Below are 25,955 nucleotides of genomic sequence, written 5' to 3' on the forward strand. Positions count from 1 at the left end.
GCTCTGACAGAGACTCAGACCTCAGATGTATAGGGACTGATGCTACCATGGCAAGATACAAGTAATTGCCATTAAAATCGCTGGGTCTGATTCTGATTTCAGTTACACTGGTTTAAGTCCATTTACCTTAGCAGAGTTAGTCTGGCTTAAAGTGGTTTAAGTGACATCAAAATAGGGCCCAGTGAGAGTTACTTGGATCCTGCAGAGGAGCATAATGTCCACGAACTGATTTATTTGCCTTATTTCAGAATCTATTTAATGATAGCAATGACGTAAAACATCTCATCTCATTCTGAGTTACTGGCTCAGTTCTTTGATACACGGGACTTAATTCTTGCTTGTGTTACTGGTGTCCTGTGGAAGGGGAACAGGCCTTGCGGACTGATTTATCTACATTTTCCCCAGACATGTGTAGTGATTTTATCACGGTATTTTCTTTGTATTACCTAATCTGGAATTTCAGAGGCTCATCTATATGTCTCTAATAGTGTGGAAGTTCAGTTTCATTAGTCAAATGGCTTATCGTTATAGTACATTGAATCTGATTGTACACATGTAAAAAGAATTAAGAATACAGTTGTGTTATAAGAACATGAGGATTCTGCTGGTGGAAGCTCACATGGAGCCTGTCTTGGCTACCCTGGTCTGCCCCTCCCTGCCCAGCATTACTCATTTTGTATGGTTCCCATTGGATGCTCCATCATAGGGGAGGTTACGGCCACTTTGTGTAGCTGTGACCTGATCTCTTGATAGGTTTAGTATTGCAGGGAATAATCCTGTGCAAGCCCAGAGAAATCCCAGCCTTTAGCATCCCCTCCAGGGTCTATTGCTGTCTCATACACTCTGCTTTTGGTTCTGTTTACTTAGGCTGTATCTTTTATCCTGTAAAATCTCAGCACTTGAGTCCTCTCTACAGGGATCTGGATGCTGACAGCGCTGTTGGTTTTGGCTTAGTGGAAGGAAGCCCCAGCTGAGAAACCCAACACTGCCAGTGCTCATTATGAGTTTGGGTAAAAGCAAATAAATCCTCAACTCCTAATCTTTGCCTCAGCCCTAAAAAATATCAAGTGCCCTCATCTAAAGGAGGGATAAAATTTTGTGCTTTTTTCCCATCTGAGCCCACCTGTGAATCTCACAACTGCCCCAGTTTCTCCTGCAAAAGCCCCAAGCTGCTGCAACCTTCCCGCTGGATGCAGCCAATAGCTCCTGTCCAGTGTCCAGCAGAGTGAGTTGCTAGAGAGTAACATGAGTTGTTCCTTCATTCCAGAAGGTGAGCTTGATGCCCCTTCAGCGCTTCAAGGCTCTGCTAGTTCCGGGGTTCAGGAACTTGGTCCAGCCTTTCCAAAAGGTAGTGCTGCCAATAAAGCACTGGGAGAGCTATGTCTGTTTTAATTCTGAAATGCTCAGAATTGGTACAAGTTAGAATTATTTTGAAGAACTGGAGAGTAAAATTATATGTGCAAGAAAAAATGCCCCCAAATCAGCTTCTGCTGTGGGGAAAAGTCTCTGTTGAACAAAGTATCTCTAGCAGCAAACTTTTCTGTCGGGATAGCATACTTTACAGTAGTGATGTCACCAGGTGGTGCTGTTATGTAGTCCTCAAAGCAACTGTTCAGTGTTGGGAAGACATGCTGTGTTGTTAGTTTTGCTATGCAGAGTTTTGATAGCAGGAAAGTTTGCTTTCTATCTTGCTCTCTGATTAGAGTAAATTTTTCAGGCAGATTTGCTCCCTGGGGATAAGGGTATTGGTGTTAGAATGAGAAGAAACAGGGTTTGACTGCAGGCTGTTTGTGATCAACTGTTTCAGGTCTGGTGTTTATATGCAAAGAAAACCATTTATTCTTAGTATTCTTAGATTCTACATCATTGATTTCTCCTGCACTGAGAAGTTGACTTATAATTCCAGGATATCTGCTGCTCCTCAGCAGCAGGTCAACACTGCTGTTAGCAGTGGGACACTGGTTTTGGGGGAGAGACAATAGTATTATAGAAAGGGCAGCAGTGGGCACAGGGGACTCTGCCAGGTGTGGAAAAACTGATCAAAACACTCTCTGAAATCTAGCGTAGCAGCTACACTATGAGTAGGAAGCAGCTGTTCCACTGAAAGGGACAGGGTGGGGGAAGTTTTTATATTGGTCTGTATCACTGTGAGAGGGTAGCTGATATACTGCTGACAATAATAATCTCCAGCATCTTCAGTTTCAGCCTTGTTGATTGTGAGAGTGAAATCAGTGCCAGACCCACTCCCGCTGAACCGGGCTGGGACCCCAGTTTGCAGGGAGCTTCCAGCATAGATAAGGAGCTTCGGAGCTTGTCCTGATTTCTGTTGGTACCAAGCTAAGTAGTGATAGCCACCACTGGTGAGGCTTGAACTGGCTTTGCAGCGGATAGTGACTGTGTCACCAGGAAACACTGCCAGGGATTCTGGAGTCTGAGTCAGCACAATCTGCCCGCTGGAGTCTGAATTAACAAACAAAATATAAGTAAGTATGTACATGTACTATCCCTTTCTCTTGTATAGACATATAGCATAAATATAGATAATTAATATATAGTTAATCAAAATACAGAATATTTTGTCTTTGTAAATATTGCCGTCTGTCTTCTGAGAATGACACTAACTTTAAGTTTGAGGAGATACTTTCATCCCAGCATGTTTTCAGTTGTATTTTGATCAAACCATTTTTTTGCCTCTTTTGCAATGAGCAGGAGACCGGCATTTCAGAAGTTATCGTCACGAACTGAAGAATTTTTATGTATCATACAACTTTTCTACATCTCTTAAATCTTTGTATGGCTTATTGCAGCTTCAGTGATCCAGCCCCAGCTTCACTTGATTCTTACCATGGACCCAGAGCACTAAAAGCCAGATGAGCTGAGCCTGTGAGATCATCTTGCTACGTCTGTCCGACCCTGTGCTGATCACTAAACTGTAACAAGTGACACGGAACATTTATACTGGCTCAGAGCTGTGGGGCAGCATCACTTGGATGAGAAATATGCAAATGTAGTTCAGAGATGAAAATTCCCACCTGACCTAAAAACATGCAGAAAAAGGGAAGTAAAAGGGGCTGTGGATGAAGTAGGCAAGTAGAACCTGACGGGCGCTGGGGCAGCATCCTCAAGTTGGCAATTCTGATGATAGGGATTGTGGGGCCTGCAGTCCCTGCCTGGATTAGGACACTGTTTTGTTGGGTGCTGAATAAACCCATGTTAGTACAATCCCTGTCCCTCCCTTTGTGTCGAAGTGTCATTTGTCAGGGTGGAATGGAAGTAAATGTTTTCAGCTCATCTGTGTGGCTCGGCTGCTGCTTTAAATGTAATGAGCTCAGCATTCTAGTTATAGTAGAAATTTCCCCATAAATATGAATTCAGTGGTGCTGATTTCCCTGCATCAGGGCTCACTCCTCTTTTCTGGATTTATGATTCATCACCTCAGAGACCCTGTAGGGATTCACAGGATTGTGGGAGCCTTAATCTCCTATTTCTGCCATTTAAATCTCAAAGGTAAATGTAATGTAGAGGAATAGGCTGGCATCCCATTAAATAGTTTGTGAGCCCTGTGTTAGTGCTCCCCACGTTCTGTGTAACATTGCATAAATAGATCATGGTTTTCATTCCTGGAGATCTAAACATAGACTCATAAATCCATATTTTAGTTGCTGAAATATGGATTTATATGGCCACGTTTTCAAAAGTGTGATTCTCCCAGCATCTCCCGCTGGCAGTTGAATGTGGCCGTGTGGTGTCAGTGATGTGGAAGTTTAGATTCTTGTTAAAGAGGTTAGATCTACACAGGAGCTGCTCAGTAAACATCCATTCCCTGTGCCCTTCTACAGCTGCTGAGTCATATTGAACCCCTGATCTCTGCAACTCCAACTGATGACATTGAGACTATAGAAGCAAATTATTCTGCTGCTACCACCCTATGGGATTCTTTCAATGGCTGGGTAATTTAAAATTGTGCTAGGACTGACTCTCTCTCTGTCTGTGTGTGGGGTTCACCGTACATCCAAACCCTCCCTGGCAATGCAAGCTATGGTTTGTGCTGTGCTGCCCCTGTATGGCTGTCCAGATTATGAGCTGTTGTAGACGCTTTTGCTGCAGCAGTTTGAGTGGTCTTGTACTGTTATAATCTCCGCACAGACCCAGGATCTGGCTAGCCTGCAGGTAGGATTCCTGGCTCAGTTTCCCTATTGAGAATTACACTATAATTCCCTTGGTGAATCTGGGCCTCACTGATTTCCATGTGTTTTGGATCAGCACCTTATTTCTTTAAATGTTTTTTCTTTCTTTTTGCTGTTTTCAGTGAGACAGAATTAACTGGAAATTGTGTGCAACTCTGAGGAATAATCAGGATTTGATAGAGTTCTGAATCTCCATTTTTCTTTAAAGGCCAATTATACTTTTAATTCATCCTGTTCCCTCATGGTTTAATTCTTACCTTGGATTCATGGCACTAACAACCAGATGAACTGATCATTTTCATGCATCTGAGCTGTTGGAACGTTTATAACAGCTGAGAGCAAGAGGGAAAGATCAGGCAGTTCTGAGTACACACAGGATTTCGTCTCATCGTTGCTGATGCTCAGCCATTAGAAATATAGGGACCGATTCTACCATGGCAAGATATAAGTAACTGCGCTTAAAGTCAGTGGGCCTGATTCTGATCTTGATTACACAGATGTAACTCCATTTACCCCATTTACTCCTGGTTTACAGTGGTTTAAGTGGGATCAGAATGTGGGCCAATGAGAGTTCTTTGGATTCTGTAGAGGAGAACAGTGTCCTCAGACCTGATTTATTTGCCTTATTTCAGAATGTGTATAGTGATTATGTAAAACATGTCGTCTCACTTCTTGAATCATTGGCTCTGTGGTTTGACACAGAGGGCCTAGTTCTTGCCTGTATTACTGGTGCCATGTGGAAGGGGCATAGTGTCCTGAGAAGTGATTTATCTGCAATTTTTTCCCACACATCTGGAATTTCAGATGCTTCTATATATGAAGTCATGCCATCTGATGGCCATTGCGTAGAAGTTCAGCATTTTTAGTCAAATAGGTTATAGGACATTGAATCTGATTGTACACATGTTAAAGAAAATCAAGAATACATTTATATTACTTTAGACACCTGTTAGCTATCTAATACTTGTTAGGTGAACAGCCTTTTGACCTATCTTTTTAGCAAGTTCATGTAAACACTCTCGTAGTATCCTCTGCAGCTAAATTTCTGTTTAAAGCTGAATTGTGTATTCTCCCTGAAATCTACAAAAGAAGTCAGGTAACTGAAAAATGGTAGGTGAAGTCAGAGGTTGGGGTAGACCTTATAGGGAAAATCTGAATTAACTTGATCCAGAAATTGTTGAGATAACAGCACCTTTCAAAGTTGCACAAATCCTTTAATGCTTGTTTTGAGCACAGCTAGGGAAAGGAAGCCCCAGGAAAGAAGAAAATATTGTGCAAAAAAACCCAATCAAAATACTCAGAAATCTCAATCCCTTCCCATAACTACATTCTTTCTATCTTATCTTTATCTTTGTCTTTTATCTTATCTTATCTAGAAAAGAAGAAATATGTTCAAGAATAACTGTATATTATCTAAAAATTGTTATCCTGCTGAAGGACCAGAAGATGAATTCAGAGTATTTGCAAAGTACTAGAGCTGGGGACTAATTAGGGGAAGGAAAGAAACATGCCTGTATAAAACAGTGCTACAATCTCCTGTCTTAATAGTCCTGCCTGTTGCTGCGACACTGATACAGGCTGTGAGGCCCAATTCAGTCACGTGGGTGCAGGCTCCATTGAAATCAATAGGAGTGACATCTGGGGAAGGTTTGGGCCTGCAATGTTTGGGCCTGTTATTTAGGGTGCTGAAGTGTTTATTTTATATGATTACTGACAGCCAATGCTTGGCCCTTCAGCAGGAAATATTTCTGTGGAGCAACCACATGATGTGTTTAGCAGGTTTCCGCTGGAGTGTGAGTGCCCCTTTAGATGGGGATCAGATCCATGACCCATGTCTCTGTGCTGCCCCTGTGGGTCTCTCCTTAGTAGTTCACTTAAAAATGTTAGTTATGTTTTTTGTCCACAGACTCTCCTGAACCTTTCTCAGGTACAAATGTACTTTCTCTTTCCGAGGCCCTGCATTTCTACACTGTTCCCTGTACCAGAGAATCGTTGGATCCTCCCAGATTCCTCCTTCTGTCATACTGTTTTTATCACAGTGGGTCACGAGAGAGTGCAGTGAGTTGTTCCCTTCCAGCATCTGTAAACTCTACAGCTGAGGTCATCAATTCTGCTCTCCACCTTGGCAGAAATATCAGTAAAGTCTTGAGCTGACCTGAAATGCTCACACTGTCTTCTAAACTAACAATTAGGTAGGGTGACCATCCGTCCTGTTTTTAAAGGGACAGTCCCATTTTGGGGGACTTTTTCTTTTATAGGCGCCTATTTTCCCCCCACCCCCTGTCCCATTTATGCACTTGCTATCTGGTAAACCTACAATTAGGAAGGGTGCAGAATAATTTAAAGGCAGAAAAAAAATGCCACCATGGTTGAGGAGATGTTACAAGCTCTTCTGTTTGGAAGGAAATGTCTCTTTCAGCAAACTGCAAAGTTTCTATTTTATTTCACGCTTGTGAGTTCAGAGATATGTCTCTGGGGCTGAAAGTTTGTCCCCAGATAACGTTTAGCATTTGCACTGAGAAGGTGGCTGTTTGAAGGAAGCAGCTGTTACGCTGAATAAAACAGTAGGTTTTTGTGTTGGTCTGTATCACTGTGGAAGTGTAGCCATAGCCTTGCTGACAATAATAATCTCCTGCATCTTCAGCTTGTAAACTGTTGATTGTGAGAGTAAAGTCAGTCCCAGACCCACTGCCAATGAACCGATCTGGGATCTCAGAGGCACGGGTGGAAGCGTGATAGATAAGGAGCTTAGGAGCTTGACTGGATTTCTGTTGGTACCAGGCTAAATAGGTATAAGTGCCTGTAATGCCTGCACTGGCTTTGCAGTTGATAGTGACTTTGTCACCTGGAAACACTGCTAGGGATTCTGGAGTCTGTGTCATCACAGTTTGCCCACTGGAGCCTGAGTTTACAAAGAAAATATAAATTAATACAAATACAGATCTAGTCAATCAAACTAAACAGTTTTGTGTTTGCAGAATATTCCCATATGCAGCTTTACACTCTTACTGGTGGTGATGCTACTATCAAGTTCCAGATGGCTGACCCCCTTTCTTGTTGCTCATTATTTTCTAAAACCTATTTTTTTTTTCTTAATTCTGGTTAAAATGAGAGAAAGATTTGAATAAATTAATGTTTCTCTCTGAAGACTGTTTAGTGTTCTTCAACCATTTTAAGGCCTCAGTCAGTTTGGACCTGACTGTGCCCGGTGCTCTACCGTCGTATCGGTTCCTGTCACAAAGAGCTTACTAACTAAAAGGATTATGATTGTAGATTATCATTTATGGGTCAATATACAACATTTCTAGTTCTTTGAAAATTTCAGAGAATCATTGTACTTTGAATTCATCAGATTCCTTCTTGGTTTGAGCCTTACCCTGGATCCAGAGCACTAACAGCCAGATGAGCTGAGCCTGGGAGATCATCTTGATATGTCTGAGTGGCCCGATGCTGATCAACAAACAGTAACGAGTGACACGGATCATTTATAACCGCTCAGAGCAGCAGGGGATAATTGCTTGAGTGTGAAATATGCAAATTGGGCTCAGACATGAAAAGTTACACCTGGGCCACAAATGCGCACAAACAAGGGAAGGGAAGGGACCATGAGTGAGATATAAGCAAGTTCGGCAAGACAGTTCTGGGGACAAGAGCCTGCATGTTAAAATGACTGTTGTCAGGGATGAATGGGAATAAATGTTCTCAGCATATTATTATTGCTGTGATGCTGGATAGTGTCATTGTTACACTGGAGATCTCATCACAACGATACAAATGGTATGAGCTCTCTCTGGCAGATAAACTGTACTGGAGGGTGATGGGGGGCTTCAAGCAGGGCTAATCCTGAATTAGCAGGGGTAAATCCTGATTAGCTGAATCCGTGCCATCGCTGCACATTCTTATCTACACCAAGACAGCAATACTGGTGCAGCTGCACTGATTCCTATTCACCAGTTCCTGAATCTGGCCTGCTCTCTGTGGAAAAAAGACCTTCAAGGAAATTGTCTTTAGTCAGGAAATGGAACCAGAGATGGCTGCTCAGAGTAGCTGGGAGAGATCAGTGAGATGCAAAGCATCTGAATCATAGGCTCAGGGTTTGGGGTTGGAGAAGTGATTTTCATGCATTGACCCTTGCGGTCCCAGCTAACCCTATGATTTCAGAATAAAGGGCCAGATCCTTAGCTGGTGTAAATTGGCATAACTCCATTGACTTCAGCTCAATATTCACCTCATATGTTAACATAAGTTTTTTTTCAGTCTTATCAAAGTCAGCAGTAGGTAAATATTTGACTGTTTCCAAGGCTGATTGTAAATCATACCCTCACTCTTCCCTATATCCCTGTTAAACTGTGTGGCTGTGACATTTTGGTGATCACCCAGACACTAAGGGGTTCTGTCACCTCCTGCCCTAGTAAGCGTGGGTGCCTTGACGCTGTGCAGCTTTGATTGGGATCCCTGGTCCCAGAAGCCTGCCTGCAAGCACAGGGTGTCACCCTGGCTTTCACCAGCCTTATTGCTCCTCACAGCCCCTCCAGTCCTGAGTCTCTCCAAATCCATCCTGGAGTTCTTAAGTACCTCACACTTGACCTTTTCCCTGCTGGTTCATCACCCCTGAAAGCATGAAACCGCTCCACCCCCAGCTATCAGTTCACTTTAACCCACACCACACCATATCACAGCCTTGCTCGGGGTACAAATAAACAAGAGGTTTATTTAGTAAAAAAAACCCCAGATTCAAAGATGAACTAGTAAGGGAAGTGAATGTGCACAGGCTACACAGAAAATAAATCTAAAGAGACAACCTCAGGCTTTACATTTCTACCTTACATAAAATCCCTTTCTAATGCAAGTTACCTGTTGCCTTTGCTACAGTTTCCCAGCATATCCCCTAGTTAATGGGGGGATCCAGCGTTTCAGAGGCAGCTTCCTGCTTAGGTCAATGGAAGAATTCTTCTGTTGACCAAGCTACCATCTCTCGGGCAGGTGGATTACCTATGCCAGGAGTTCTCAAATGTTTTTTGCTGGGCCCCCCTTTGAAAATATTTCAGGCTGTGATGACCCCCTGTCCCCGATACCCATGCTGCTGTTACTTCTGCACTACTGCTGGTGACAGTGCTGCCTTCTCAGCTGGGTGCCCAGCCAATGGCCACTGCTCTCCGGCTGCCCAGCTACTGAAGGTAGCAATACTGTGCCTCCGATCTCCTTCGGCTATTCCTCAATGCAAGGATGGTGTTTGCCAAGGGGGTTCACTGGTGAGCTTTTAAGTGGCTGAGGAGCCCAATTCTTTCCTTGCAGATTTTCCCACAGAAGTGACAGATGTAATTTTGGAGGAGACATAGTTGTTGGCTGGAGTGTTGTGCCCTTTCTTTCCTCCTTTGTTGCTTCTCTGTCTCATGAGCACCTCTGTTATCCTCAAAGTGAGTTGTGGCTTGGTGCATGGTGTGGTGTTACTGTGTTCTGTTCTGTGCCAGGTCCTCCCAGTTCCATAGAGCATCATGACTGATAGAGTCAAAGTCCTTGGTTAGGTCGATGAATACCACAAACAGTTCCTGGTGTTGCTCTCTGCACTTCTCCTGAATCTGTCATGCAACGAAGATCTTGTCAGTTGTACCTCGGGATGGCCTGAACCCACACTGTGATTCGGGGAGGAGTTCCTCGGCAAGGAGAAGGAGGTAGCTTGGTAAGATCTGGGCAAGAATCTTCCCTGAGATGGAGAGGACAGCAATGCCTCTGTAGTTCCCGCACAAAAATGTGTCCCCTTTCTTGAATATTGTAACAATGTTGGCATTCTTAAAGTCAGGTGGAATTTCTTCGCAGGTCCAGATTTTGTTGAGGACTTGGCAAAGTTTGTGCTGGAGCATTATTCCACCAGCTTTAAAAACCTCAGCTGGGATGCCGTCTGGGCCTGGTGCCTTGTGATATTTTGGCTGAGTGATGGCATGCCGGACTTCCTCAGAAGATGAGAGATCAGCAAGGTGTTCCATTGCTGAGTGTTGTGGAATAAACTCTATGGTGTCTTCGTGGTTTAGTAGGGTCTCAAATGCTCCTTCCAGCGTTGTTAATGGCTGCATTGTCCTTGAGGAGGGTGGAGCCATCCTGAGAATGTAAGGGGGCTGGGCCTTTGGAGCTTGGACCATATATATCTTTTGTTGCTTGAAAGAAGCTTCTCATGTCATGCTGGTCTATGAAACCCTGGATCTCAGAGGCCTTTTCTTGCCACCACTTGTTTTTGATGCCATGTAGCCTCCTTTGGACTTTGGCTTTAAGCAGGTGATAGGCCTCATGTTTTCATTCGTTAGAGGAATCACTTTGCCAGTTACAAAATGTGTTTCTTTTCTGTTGAATTAATGCTAGGATTTCCTCGTTGTTTTCGTCAAACCAGTCTTGCTCCTGATGAGTCGAATATCCTGTGGTTTCAATACATGCATTGTGAATGGTGTTTTTAAGTTGATCCCAATGCTCTTGAGTATCAGTGATGTTGTCAGGCAGGTTAGAGAGTTTCTCAGACAGATGTTGATAGAACATCTCACAGCTGGCATGGTCTTGAAGAGCTTTGACATTGTACCGCTTTGCTTAGTCTTTGGATGTTTGCGGTGTGGTGGAGCAAGCTGCAGATACGTGACTGATCTTACTAATCAATGACCTATCCGACAGTGATTGGTACCTCTCATAGCTCGTGTTATACAGATGTCGGTATAGTCTCGGGCTCTGACTATAACATAGTCAATGAGGTGCCAATGTTTGGACTGAAGGATGTTTCCAGAGGGTCTTAAATTTGTTACTCTGCCTGAAGATGGGATTTGTGATGAGCAGGTCGTGCTCCACACATTTGCTGAAGGGGAGAATACCATTGGGGTTTACATTTCCTACACTTTCTTTGCCTATTGTGCTGCTCCAGAGTTGGGAATCCCATCCGACTCTGACACTGAAATCTCCCAGGAGGATGAGTTTGTCTTAGGTGTGGCTGTGAGGACTGCATCAAAAGGGCTATAAAACTGCTCCTTATTGTCTTCCTCATCATCGAGTGTTGGAACATATCCATGGATGACTGTGGCATATTGGTTGTTGCTAAGCTTGAGCCGAAGAGCCATGAGACGCTCGTTGATCCCCATGTGAAGCTCCAAAAGCTGACTGGCGATCCTATGTTTGATGGCAAAGCCAATACCGTGAATGCATCTCTCTTCATGTGGCTTTCCTGTCCAAAACAAGGTGTAGTTACCTCCATCCTCTTTTAATTGGCCCTCATTGGCCCAGCGGACCTCACTAAGAGCTGCAGTCTATGTGGAGTCTTGCCAGTTCTCTGGCTATTATGGCAGTTCTTCTTTCTGGGCACGCACTGTGCTGAGAGTCCATAAGGGTGCGGACATTCCAAGTGGCAAAATTCATTGTCTTATATCTATTGTTTTGGCTGTGGAGTTGTGATCCCACTGGATATGGCCATCCAGTCAGAAGAGTGTGAGGCAACCTATGTTTGGGGCACCTTTTCTAGACCCCTCCCCATTTGGGGTGAGCAGAGGGGATCCTGAAAAAGCCTGCTCAGCCATAGCCACTGCTGCCAAAATGCATTTCTGTCTCAATCAAGCACAAAATGACCATCACACGGCTGCCGCCTGCATGCAGATTTGTGACTAAAGATTCCCAGACATCACTGCTTCTGTCTTCCCCGCCACTCGTCTGCCACCGCAGGACTTTGTGCGAGTGTGAACCCTTTGGCAGAGGCCTGCGCGTGAAGTCTTTTAACGTGGGGAAACCAGTGCGCAGGTGGTAACCACACGAAACTTGACAGAAGGAAAACCTTGACCCATTGGCAAGGAGATCCAAGACACCAAAGACCTCCCTCCTGCTGCAGCCCTCAGCCACCTTCACAGCCACAGAGTGCTAGCAGGCCCTCTATATGCGCCAGATCCACCATTGGGGTCTTCTGAGGTTAGGGCCGTGGTTAGTCAGGAGCCTTGCCTCAGACCTGCTCACCAAGAGAGACCCTACCAGGAGTATAAATGCTCCAGACGATATAGCTCTGAGGGTCATAAGTCCATGCAAGCCCCACCACCACGACAAGGTTGCGGTCCATCAGAGAGGACCCCCCTGTAACAGCCCTGGGACCCCCTTTTGGGTCAGGATGCCCAGTTTTGAGAAATGCTGACCTAAGCTGACAGGAGAACCCCTCCCATCAGCGTAGATAGCATCTGCATTGAAGCGATATGGGGGTACAACTGTACCGCTGTAGCATTTTAAGTGCAGACAAGCCCTTAGAGGATGTCCGCCAGTTACTGGATGCCTTTCACTTCAAACCACTTCCTTTTTAAAAGGATTTTTAATGTTTTTTCTCTTCAGTCACTATAAATACTCAAAGTGGAGACATCCCCCCATTGTCTCCATGCCATTCCATTGACTTCAGTGCCCCATTGCTGGCTACTGCTGGGATGTACAGTAGATGGTTACTTGCATCTGGTTTTGTGTAAACACCTGGCTTGGGAGGTGCCTCTCCCTGTCTGATTGCTCACTCTCCAGCTGTGAGGTGGAGCCAGTGTTTGAACATAGTTCTCTACGGACACAAATACAAGCCATGGTTATGAATGTATGTATATATCACCCATAATGATGATTAAGTGTAGAACATTAAAAGCTTTCATAGAAGACCTCACTCAACATATTTTTACACAAAATGTCATTATAGGCCATCAGTTGATTCAGTTGGGGTTATTCTTTGGGGTTCAAATCCCTGGGAGTGTCTAGCCCTTGCAAATCAATATGGTGTGGAGGCATAAGCACAATGTTGGGAAGCTAATTCTAATCTTGCCTCTGCCACTGACTCCATGTGTGGCTTTGATCAAGGAACTTGGTTGTTTTTTCCCATTACCCCTTCTATAAAATGGGAGAGTTGTGCTACCCACGTACCAAGGGGGGTTAGTCTGTACAATGCGGCGGCCAGATAGAATACTCTCATTGTTTGCTTTGTGTTTCTATTGAGTGATACAGCAAAACTTAGCATGAGCAGATAATGAAATGCTCCCAGCTTTGCAGGGAATCTACGAGAGCTTTGCAGAGAATCTGTTTGTGGAAAGGCCAAGGAAAGGGCAGGAGAAGTGTGAGGATTTGCTGCTACCACAAGTTGCAGTGCTCCCTGTTGTTCCTTTAGCGGGGATGCATAAGGGCAATGGAGGATGCTGTAGTCTTTGTGCAGGGCGGCCTCCTCAGTTAAACACCTGCACAGGACAGCAGCCCACTGCCCACTGGGTTCTGATGCTGCATTTAAAAGATAAGGGACTGTTGTATTTTTTTGCACCCCTACCCCTCTTCCTGATATTATTTTTATCATTAATATTAATTAATAAGCAGGACCCACCTACATTCAACAGGGTTATTTCTTGCTGCTTAGCAATCACGTTGTACAGGATGAAGAAATAAGGGATGTCCCTTTTACAGTAATAAGGGTTTGTTGTCAACCCAGTGCATGGTACAAGGGATATGAGCTGCTGCTGCCCAGGGCTGAGTGAATAGAAGATAAGGTGCAATTTGCTACTGGCTTAAAAACTGACATTCCTCTCCTATTTGAGATTGTCTGAAATTTAGACCAGAATCTGTAGATTATTGGAATGTAGAAACAAACATGTCTGCAGTCATTCAGGGAAAGTCATGTAGCGACTCTTTCTCTCTGTCCCATGTGGGAACAGACTTAGGAAATGAACCATGTTGTGGTATGGGGAGGGCGGCAGCCAGTCAGCTGGTTCTGCTTACACAAGTAATTTCCGGATGCTTTATACAGTGATTGCCATTTCTCAGTTGATATGCTGGACTTGTATTGTAATGTTAATGGGAAATTGGATCCAGGCTATACGAGTAAATACTCTTCAGTATTTAAAAGGAAGCTGCTGAATGTATATTAATATAGCACCCTGTGAATTCCAGCCTTTGTGCTGCGTTGATGAGGGATCTGTAGAAGTGACAGGAAGGAATGGACAATGGGGTGAGGTGCCTGAAACTGACAGGCAGGTCTCTACTCTGAGACACAGCAGTTGGTTGTGATACTTTGACTCGCTGGAGGAAAACAGCTGTTACAGTGAGGAACTGAAGCTGAAGAAAGCAGGGAGGTTTTTGCATTGCTCTGTATCACTGTGAGAGGCCAACTTTGATCTTGTTGACAGTAATAATCTCCAGCATCATCAGCTTCTACCTGGCTGATTGTAAAAGTGAAGTTAGTGCCAGACCCACTGCCACTGAACAGGTCTGGGACCCCAGAGGGACGGGTGGAAGCTCTGGAGTTAAGGAGTTTAGGAGCTTGTCCTGAATTCTGTTGGTACCAGGACATGTAGCTGCTGCTAACACTGGAACTGGCTTTGCAGTTGATGGTGACGCTGTCTCCTGGAGACACTGCCAGGGATTCTGGAGTCTGAGTCAGCACAATCTGCCCCTTGGCATCTGGGTGAGAGGAAAAACATTAGAAGTAACATCAAATGAAATACAATTTAAAAAAAAAGAAATGTGTAAATATCTTCATTTAGACAATCTAGTTACATTCATGCCTGTGCCAATTGGAATTTTATCTCCCTGTGACCTCATGGAATGAAGAAGTGTTGTGGGTTTGACAAAGAAGTCCATAATAATTAAATCATGGTGAGGGATTGTCTTAATCTCTCCTGATGATGTTCTTACCCTTAATCCAGAGCAGTAGGATCCAGATCAGATGATTCTGTGAAATCATCCTTGTCCCTCTAGTCTGACAGACACTGAGAATCTAAGGCATAAAGTCTAAGAAAATAAATTTATATCTGCCTTGTATTGCAAGGAAATGCCTTTGGCCAGAAATATGCAAAGCAGCTTCTGCATGTAAATGTACATTCGCTGTGTCCCTGTGCAGAGAGTACAAAAAAAGGGCCGTGTACCGTCTTTGGTCTGAGAATGCAGCTCCTATGGAACGGAGTATTGCCCACATAGAGTGGGCTATGACTCCTGTAATCAATATGTGCTTTAATGCAATAGTGTGTGTGTGTGTGTGTGTGTGTGTGTGTGTGTGTGTGTGTGTGTGTGTGTCTCCCCTCTCTCATCGGTAACTTTGAGTCAGAATCTGAGAAGCTTCCTTTGGAGTAATATCTTGCCTTTAAGTAATATCTCACTTTGAGAATCCTTCTATTGATATCAGTGGGACTGTGTGTGGGATGAGCTACTACTCATCGTGAGAGCCATTGATCTGCCCCTTATGAAACACACACTTTGTTCATCATTGTTGTCTACGAGTTGCCAGTGCAGCCTTTTTACCCCTCTGATCTTCCTCTCAGGACACTTGCCTGTGAATCTTCAGTGATCCTGGTCACTTTTTCTAACTCAGTTTCAAGGACTCAGCAGATCTGTTCAGGGCCTCTAACTGCTGGGTTTGAAATACCACCAGACTTCTGTTTAACCAGATTAAACATTGTATTAATGTAACAGTAGCTTTCAGTAACCCTTCTACATCCTACTGCCAGAGGGAAAGCATAATCTTACAAGAGCCCATCAGTGCTTGCCTTACCAACCACGGTCTAGCTCTCTTATCTGCTCTGTGACCCTGCTCACTCTCGGGATGTCTACACAGCAACTGTGGTTGGCCTGTGTCAGTTGATTTGGGATTGTGGGATTTGGGCTGCGGGGCTTTCTCATAGCTGTGTAGACTTCCAGGCTTGGGCTGGAGTTTGGGCTCTAGGACCCTACGAGGTGAGAGCATCCCAGAGCTCAGGCTGCAGCAATGAAACAGCCCCGCAACTGGAGCACCATGAGCCTGAGTTGCCTGGCATGGGCCAGCCAGGGATGTCTAGTTGCTGTGTAGACCTACCCTCAGGTAACAGCCAACGACCCTTCCTATTCAACCCCCCAGAGATCCAAGCAAGCAATCCAGGAAGAGCTTCCATGCAGGAGTCCAAACCTCTGCCTGCCTCTGCACTTATGTTCCTTTTGGTCTTCATCCCCAGCATACAACTCTGCTTAACAACTTCTATCCTATAGCAACATCTCATATCATACAATTTCATGTGAGCACAATCTCTTCTCCATGGTGCATATTGGTGTCTATATTAGAAAAGTTTTGCTGATAGAGCTACACTGATTGAGCTATACCAGCAAACCCTTCAAGTGTGGTTGCAGTATCAAAGTGTTTCTGCTAAACAGTTTACACCAGTTCTCCGAGTAACATCATATATGCTGACAGAAGCACGTTTATGCCGGCATAACTGCATCTATTCTAACTCCTATAGCAGCATAGCTGTGTTGGTCAAAACCCCACCCCTGTGCTGGCATAGCTGTGCTGGTGAAAAGTATTAGCTGTAGCTCAGGACTAAGAGTGTCAGAGCTTTGCTCTGTGTACAGTGTTTAGATTAGAGTTGGGCCTGAACCAAAATCCCAGATAGAAATAACTCCAAACAATGGAAGAATTTGTGTATGTGTGTATCTGGAGGCGACTTTTGTGATTGCTCACTCTGTCTCTCTCAAGGACCTAACTAAAGCCTCAAATTAACCTCCAGTGTGGGTGTGCATCTCCAATGTCTGGGTATATCTACGCAGCAGTGCCAGTCCAGGGGTAGTGGAACTCGAGTCAGTGGATGCTGGGTCTGAGAACTCAGAGCTTGAGTGTCTACACTGAGTGCTGACCCTAAGATTAGAGTTTTTGAACCTGGGGCTCCAACATCCGTATGCAAGCCCGTGTCCAGTCCACTGTATCTGAGGCATTCAGGCATGTGATTTACCCCCAAGGTGGTGGGCATAAAAGCTATTGCTGAAGTAACTGCTGGCTTTGAGAGAAAGGGGTTTCCAAACTGCTCTTGGGCCATTGATGGACTCTTGTGCCCATAGTTTTCCCTCCTCAAGGAGTTTCTGGCTACGTAAGCTGCAAAGCATACTACTCCATTGTTATACCGGTCCTCGTGGAGTAGAGAGGCCAATTGATGAACATTAGTGTGGACTGCATTGGAAAAGTTCATGATCCCAGGGTTGTCTGCTGATTGGATGTCTACATTCAGGAACAGGTTGGGACACTTTTTTCACCAAATGACATTGTCATAAATGGAATAACTGACCCCACTGTTCTTCTAGGGGTTCCCGAGTACCCCTTTTTGCTTTGGCTTATGAAACCGTACCCTGATCTCAGAGACCCTGGCAAAAGAAGGTTTAATTACACACTCAGCAAGTGTAGAATGGTGGTTGAATGTGTGTTTGGCAGGTTGAAATCCCCCTGGTGCTGTCTACAGATGCGTTTGGATTTCAGTGTCATCAATGCGGTTCGCATTACTGTTATGCTTCACAATCTCTGTGAAGCCAAAAGTGAGCCATTTGCCCCTGAATGGGCCTCTGATGGTGTTGGACAGCTGACCCGGTACACTGAACCCAGAAAGTTCTGCTGCCACTGCTGGAGATGGGTGCACCGGAGCGACAGAAATTGGGGCTGCTTTGTGCTCCCACATCATGAACTGGCATGGGCCAGTGGAAAAGGGAGAGTAGTACCTTTATGACTGTGCTTGGTCATTGCTTACAGTACCTTAGGTAAAAGGGTTGGGGGTTGATTGCCATGCATTGTATTTATGAATGACTGCTTAAGAAATGGGGGTTGCGGGGTACTGTGGATTGAGATAACTGTATTGAGAAATGAATAGCTTTGGCATACAACTTCAAAGTTGTACCTTATCATGTTTAAATTGTGCGATACAGTGACGGTAATAAAATTCCTGAATAAAATAAAAAACCTTTATTTTTTAACACTTTTTTTTAGCAAAGCACAATATTAAACCATTTCCAGGCAGGCCAGCTGCCATTCGCACCGTAAGACACTGGTAATGCCAAAAACATCAACAAAGTGCATGAACAAAAGCAAGCAAGGAAACAATTTCCAAGATGGAACCCCCCTCCTGTAACATGTCCCCAGCCCCCTGTTCTCCTCTCTCTTCTTGACACTTTTTCCATGCATGTCCAAAGATGCGGTACCAGTAATGAAATCCTCTAAGTTAATTACCAGATCCTAGAACACCGTACCTGCCACAACCAGAATTCCGTGGCCTGTACACTCTGTCCCCCAAACCTTGCCCGTGGACCCCAACCCAGACCCTCGGGGATCTTAACCAAAAGGAAAAGTAACCCTTTCCCTCACCGTTGCCTCTTCCCAGGCTTCCCCCTCCCTGGTTATCCTGAGATTACTGTGATTCAAACTCCTTTGAATCTTAAACAGAAGAAAATGCACCTTCCACCCTTCCTTCTCTCTCCCCTCCCAGACTCTCCCTGAGAGAACAGTTATTCTAACACAGAGAGAAATTAGCGCTTGCTCCCCCTGGGGGGTCCTCCTTTGCTCCCCACCAATCCCTGCGTAATCCAAGACCCATCCTCTGGCGTCTCACCAGAATAAAAAACAATCAGTTTCTTAAACAAGAGACTGTTAATTAAAGAGAGAAAACAGTAAAACATTATCTTTGTTTAAATTTTAAAATGAATAGTACAGGGTTTTTTAGCCTTAGCACTGAATACTCTCCCAGCCTAAGTAGTTCAAGTACAAAATTAAAATCCTTAGCAAAAATACAAAATCTGAACTCCTTTCAGCAACTACACAATTAAAACTCCTTCCAGCCAAATGCACATGGCAAATAAAGAAATAAGTCAGCCTAACTTGCTTTGTCTCTCTAGTACTTACTATTTTGGAATCTATTAAGAACCTGTATCAATAGATTGGAGAGAAACCTGTTGCATGTTCTGGTCCCTCTGAGCCCCCAGAATGTGAACACCAAATAACTAACAGCACACACAAAACTTCCCTCCCTTCAAGATTTTGAAAGTATCTGTCTCCTGATTGTCCTCTGTCAGGTGAAGCCAGCTTACCGAACTTGTTAACCCTTATATCAGAGGAAAATTCACCTTCCCCCCTCCTTCTCTTCCCCCCCCAGACTCTCCCTGAGAGAGACAGTAATCCTGACACAGAGAGAAATTAGCCTCTCTCTCCCCCTTCCCTCCTTTCTCCCCACCAATTCCCTGGTGAATCCAGACCCAGTCCCCTGGGGTCTCACCAGAATAAAAAACAATCAGGTTCTTAAACAAGAAAACTTTTATTAAGAGAGAAAAAACAGTAAAAATTATCTTTGTAAATTTAAATGGAATAGGTACAGGGTTTTTTAGCTATAGGCACTGGGAATACCCTCCCAGCCTAAGTATTCAAGTACAAATTAAAATCCTTTCAGCAAAAATACAAATTGAACTCCTTTCAGCCAAATACACAATTAAACTCCTTCCAGCAAATGCACATTTGCAAATAAAGAAAACAAAACATAAGCCTAACTCGCTTTATCTATCTAGTACTTACTATTTGAATCTATAAGAACCTGTATCAGGGAGATTGGAGAGAAACCTGGTTGCACGTCTGGTCCCTCTGAGCCCCCAGAGTGAACAACAACCAAAAACTAACAGCACACACAGAAAACTTCCCTCCCTCAAGATTTGAAAGTATCCTGTCCCCTGATTGGTCCTCTGGTCAGGTGACAGCCAGGCTTACTGAACTTGTTAACCCTTTATAGTCAAAAGAGATGTAAAGTACTTCTGTGCTATTAACTTTTCTTATCTGTTTATGAGAAGGCTAATATAGACAAAAAAGGAAGGGGGCGCTGGATGAAATAAGCAAGTTCAACTCCAGAGGCCTTAGGCAGCTCCCTCACTTTGGACTGGAATGTCACTTATCAGATTGACGAAGAATAAATGTTCTTAGCTCATAATTCTTGTTTACGTCCCAGTTACTATCCCTGTTACACTAGAAACCATCTCACAGTGATGAGACAGTATATTTTCTGGGTCTGTTCAATCACTCATTAAACAGGGGTGAGCCCTTAACAGATAGATAAAGTTTTTATTCCAAAACCCAATGAAGTCAGTAGGAATCTTTCCACTGACTTGAGTGGGTTTTTGTATCAGGTCCTCAGTCCTGGTGCTAATCCCTGTGTCACCTTATTTACACCTACGAGTCACTGTTTTGGGGAATCAGGGAATAAGATTGTTTGTGCAGGAAAAAGTGACCCCCAATTCAGCAGCTACAAAAAAAAACATTTCTCTATGGAAAGAAATATCTTTAGCAGTAATCTTGTGTGGCTGGACAGTATAGTGCCCTGTTAGTGTTGTCACGGGAGTTACCAGGTGGCGCTGTTACACGTATTCTTTCAAGTTGTTTTTCTGAACGTGTGAGCGGCTATGTAGTTTTCGGCAGACATGCTGTGATGTTGGTTTTGGTTATGCGAGGTTGTGAGGAAAGGGGGCTGTATGAGAAGCAGGAGAGTTTCTCTGCCGTGGTGTCTGATTAGAGTGAATTTTTGAAGCAGATTTGCAGTCTAGGAACTGGACATTGGTGCTGGGAATGATTCCTGAGAGAAGGGTTTCTCTGCAGACTGCTTTGGTCTCATTGGTCTGGTGTATATGTGAATAAAAGAAGTTATGCTTGGGATACTCAGACTCCACATCACTGATTTTTCCCTCCTCTGAGAAGCCGACCTGCAAGGCCGGGACATTTGCTGCCACTTGGCACTGGATCAACATTGGTGCTATAAGTGGGACACGGGGTGATGGGAAAGAGTGAGCAGTATTATGGACAGTTCAGCAGGGGGAGCAGAAGGACCCTGTGGTGCTGAAAGATTTTTCAAAACACTGTCTGAAAGCTAGGTAGCGGTTACACCATGGATAGGAAGCAGCTGTTACCTTGAGAGGAACGGATGGAGGTTTTTGTATTGGTCTGTATCACTGTGAGGAGGGTCACTGCGAGACTGCTGACAGTAATAATCTCCAGCATCTTCAGCTTCAACCTTACTGATTGTGAGAGTGAAATCAGTGCCAGACCCACTGCCGCTGAATCGGGCTGGGACCCCAGATTGCAGGGAGGCTTCCATTATAGATAGGCGCTTCGGAGCTTGTCCTGATTTCTGTTGGTACCAGGCTAAGTAGTGATAGCTACCACTGGTGAGGCTTGAACTGGCTTTGCAGCGGATAGTGACTGTGTCTCCAGGAGACACTGCCAGGGATTCTGGAGTCTGAGTCAGCACAATCTGCCCACTGGAGTCTGAATTAACAAACAGAATATAAATTAGTATGTACATTATAGTCTCTCTTTCTCTCATATATAAAATATGTCGAGTGTAGTTAATCAAAATAAACAATACTTTGATTTTATAAAGTTTCCATGTGCCTCTTTACATACTTATGATAGCATCGTTGTCAGAGGAGAACTAACATTAAGTTTGAGGTGGCTGTTTCCTTCCAAACTGTCTTCAATTGCTTGTATTTCCCTCACAGTTCCATGAAAAAGGACAGACCTTCTCAGAAGTTCTGTCACTAAGTCACGTTATGGGTTCACACAGAACATTCCTAGGTCTATAAAGTTTTTCTATGGATCACGTAGCTTAAATCATCTCATGCCCCCTTCATTTGATTCTTACCTGGATCAGAGCACTAACAGCCAGATAAAGTGAACCTGAAGAACCATCTTGCTACGTCTGACTGGCCTGTTGCAGATCAGCAAAGTGTAATCTGCGACATGGAACATTTATACTGGCCCAGAGCTGCAGGGCAGCGTCTCCTGGGGTGAAATATGCAAACTTAGTTCAAAGAAAAAAAGTCCCAGCTGACCTAAAGACATGCAGAAAAAGGAAATGAGAGACCGTGGATGAAATCGGCAAGTTCGACGTGTCTGGCCTAGGAACGCATCCTTGAGTTTAATTAAAATGGCAGTTCTGTTAGTAGTGATGATGGTGCTCCGAGGTCCTGGTCTTGATCAGGACCTTATATTGTTAGGTGCTGAACTACCCATATTAGGTTACAATCCTGCACCTCACTTTGTGTTGGAAATGGCTGTGTCAGGGTGGATTGGGAATACAAGTTGTCAGATCATAAGTATTGCTTGGTAGCTCGTTTAAATTTAATAAGCTGACAATCACTGTTATACTAGGAATATCCTCCGAAAGGTGATATCAATGGCGTTATCTCCCTGTATCAGTTGATCTATGCAGAGGGCTATCCCTCCTGTCATTACTACTCCCTAACTGGATTTATAGTCATCACCTTTGCGATTCCATTAGTTTTGTGAGCCTGTAAGCATTGCTCCCCTGCAGCATTGCTTCTATGTAACATTGCTTAAATAAACCTTCTTTCCTGGAGATTTAACGTTAGACTCTTGCATCCATATTTTCAGCCCTTGAAATATTTCTCCTCATTTTCCAGATTGTAGTATGCCTAGTAATTTCCCCCTGGAAAGTTAGCTGAATGTGCCATCTAAGAGTCAGTTGCATGGAAGTTTAGCCTGTTGTTTAAAAGGTTTAGGTATAAGAGTGGCCATTCAGTAATTGGTCCATTTCCTGTGCAGAGTGCGGTGGGTAGAGCTCCCTGCAAGAAAATACTGTATTTTGTGCACAAACAAAAAAAATGCCATTGTAAATTAGGAGAAGTTAAAATTTTTTTTACATGGAAGGAATTTCTCCAGTGGCAAACTCTCCTGCTTATTTATATTTATACTTCAAGCACATTGGGGGCTGTGAGGTGGAAGCCAGCATTTGAACGCCATTCTCTACGGACACAAACACATTTATTCCCACGGCTTGTATACATCGTCATGTGATTAAGTGTAGAAAATTACAAGTTTTCATAAAAGACCTTACTCAACCTATTGTACACACAATGTCATTGTAGGCACCAGTTGATTCAATTGAGGTTATTCTTTGGGGTTCAAACCCTTGGAAGTGTCTAGCCCCTGCCAGTCAGCTGGTGTGGAAGCATAAGCACAAGGTTGGAAGATGGAGATCAGAATTCTAATCCTGCTCTGCCACAGACTCCCTGTGTGGCTTTGATCAAGGGCACTTGGTGTTTTTTCCCATTACCCTTCTGTAAAATGGGAGAGTTGTGCTACCTATGTATCAAGGGGGGTTTGTCTGTACAGTGCGGCGGCCACATCAAATACTCTCATTGTTTGCTTTGTGTCTATTGAGTGATACAGCAAAACTTAGCATGAGCAGATAATGAAATGCTCCCAGCTTGTAGGGAATCTACGCCAGCTTGTGGGGGCTGTTTGCGGAAAGCCCATGGAAGGGCAGAGAAGTGTGAGGATTTGCTGCTACCATAAAGTTGCAGTGCTCCCTGTTGTTCCTTTGGCGGGGATGCCTAAGGGCAATGGAGGCTGCGGTAGTCTTTGTGGAGGATGGCCTCTGCAGTGAAACACCTGCACAGGACGCAGGACGCTGCCCACTGGGTTCTGATGCTGCATTTAAAAATAAGGACTGGTTTTTTAGCACTCCCGCCCCACCCCTCTTCCTGATATTATCTTTATCGTTAATAGTAATAATTAATAAGCAAAACCTGCCTACATTCACCAGGGTTATTTCTTGCTGCTTTTTGCAGCACTCAGCAATCACATTGTACAGGATGAAGAAATAAGCAGAGGTGAAAGTAAGCTGGCAAGAGCAGGTGTGCATACCAGGGGTGGCCCGGATTTCCCAAGGCCCTTTAAATCATCTGGGTACTATGTAAAGGCTGGGGCTCCTGCTGTCTCTACTGCCTTGGGCCCTTTAAATAGCTGCCGGAGCCCTGCTGCCACTACCCAGGGTCCGGGGGCTTATTTAATGGGCTGAGGGTGGTAGTAGAGGGAGTGGGGTGCTGGGGGACTATTAAAAGGGCCAGGGGCTCCCACTGCCTCTACGGACCAGCTCTTTAACCGCTGCCGGAACCCCCGGCTGCCACTGCTACCCAGGAATCTCCGGGGGCTATTTAATGGGCTGAGGTGGTAGTAGAGGGGTGGGGTGCTGGGGGCTATTAAAAGGGCCAGGGCTCCCACTGCCTCTACGGCCCCGGCCCTTTTAACCGCTGCCGGAACCCCGGCTGCCACTGCTACCCCAGGACTCCGGTGCTATTTAAAGGCTCGGGGCGGTAGAGGCAGGGGTGCCTTGGGCCCTTTAAATAGCCCCCAGAACTCTGCTGCTAGAGCCCTGGGGTAGCAGTGGCAGCTGGGGGCTCCGGCATTGGTTTAAAGGGACCCGGGGCGGTAGCGGCGGCTGAACCCTGGGCCCTTTAAACTGCTGCCGGAGCCCCCGACTGCTGCTGCTACCCCGGTGGGAAGGGGGAGCACTGGCCCCCTATCTCTGCCCTTCTGCCTGAGGCCTCGCCCCTTCCAGGGGCCAGAGCTGGCCCCAACCCAGCCCATACCGGTAAGTCCCTATTTCTATTTCTACTTTCACCCTGGAAATAAGGGATGTCCCTTCTACAGTAATAAGGGTTTGTTGGTAACCCAATGCATGGTACAAGGGTATGAGCTGCTGCTGCCCAGGGCTGAGTGAATTGAAAATAAGGTGCAATTGCTACGGACTAAAAACTGGCTTTCCTCTGCTATGTGAGATTGTCTGAAATCTAGACAGAATCTGTAGATTTTATTGGAGTGTAGAAACAAACATGTTGCAGTGATTCAGGAGAAGTCATGTAGCGACTCTTTCTCTCGTCCCATGTGGGAAGACTTAAGAACATGCACCATGTTGTGGAAAGGGGTCTAACTGTTCTGATGATTGTATGGGGAAGGGGGCAGCCAGTCAGCTGGGAAATTGGATCCAGGCTATAAGAGTAAATACCCTTCGGTATTTAAAAGGAAGCTGCTGAATGTATATTAATATAGCACCAATCGATTTCGGGATCCCACTGTGGACACGCTAAACCGATTTTATTAGATCTGTTTTGTAATATCGATTTAAGCTAATTCGAAATAATCGTGCAGTGTAGACGTACCCTGAGACAAAGCAGTTGGTGTGAGACTTGGACTGGCTGCAGGAAAACAGCTGTTACAGGGAGGAACTGAAGCTGAAGAAAGCAGGGAGGTTTTTGCATTGCTCTGTATCACTGTGAGAGGCCAACTTTGATCTTATTGACAATAATAATCTCCAGCATCATCAGCTTCTACCCAGCTGATTGTAAAAGTGAAGTCAGTGCCAGACCCACTGCCACTGAACCGGTCTGGGATCCCAGAGGGATGAGTAGAGGCTTTATAGATAAAGAGTTTAGGAGCTTGTCCTGATTTCTGTTGGTACCAGGACATCCAGCTGCTAGCACTGGAACTGGCTTTGCAGTTGATGGTGACTCTGTCTCCAGGAGACACTGCCAGGGATTCTGGAGGAGTCAGCACAATCTGCCCCTCGGCATCTGGATGAGAGGAAAAACATTATAAGAAATATCAAATGAAATACAACTTAAAAAAAAAAGAAATTTGCAGATATTCATTTAGACAACCTAGTTACATTCATGTTTGAACCAGCTGGAACTGATCTCCCTGTGAGCTCATGAAATGAAGTATTGTAGGTTTGATGAAGGAGTCTATGATGATTAAATCATGGTGAGAGATTGTCTCCTGATGATGTTCTTACCTTGAATCCAGAGCACCAGGAGCCAGATCAGATGATTCTGTGAAATCATCCTTATCCCTCTAGTCTGACAGACACTGAGAATCTAAGGCATAAAGTCTAAGAAAATAAATTTATATCTGCCCTATATTTCAAGGAAATGCCTCTTAGGCAGAAATATGCAAAGTAGCTGCTCTATGTAAATATGTATTCGCTGTGTCGCTGTGCAGAGAGTACAGAGAAAGGACCATGTACAGTCTTTGGTCTGAAAATGCAGCTCCTCTGGATAGAATGGAGTATTGCCCACATGGAGTTTGCTATGACTCCTGTAATCAATATGTGCTTTAATGCAATAGTGTCTCTCTCTCTCTCATTGGTAAGTTTGAGCCAGAATCTGAGAAGCTTCCTTTGAGTAATATCTCAC

The 25,955-nt window shown here is 44.5% G+C and overlaps 1 gene segment (V, D, J or C); it reads right to left on the reverse strand.

The window, feature by feature from the left end:
• Positions 1-25,618, reverse strand: part of LOC116821916 (Ig kappa chain V-III region MOPC 63-like) — a 101,336-nt gene extending 75,718 nt beyond the window's left edge. Inside the window, 2 exon segments of the V gene segment in view lie at positions 20,926-21,225; positions 25,556-25,618. Coding sequence covers positions 20,926-21,225; positions 25,556-25,604 — 349 coding nt within the window.
• Between the last annotated feature and the right edge of the window lie 337 nt (positions 25,619-25,955).

Source organism: Chelonoidis abingdonii, chromosome 5 (assembly GCF_003597395.2).
Source record: "Chelonoidis abingdonii isolate Lonesome George chromosome 5, CheloAbing_2.0, whole genome shotgun sequence".
Lineage (NCBI taxonomy): Eukaryota > Metazoa > Chordata > Testudines > Testudinidae > Chelonoidis > Chelonoidis abingdonii.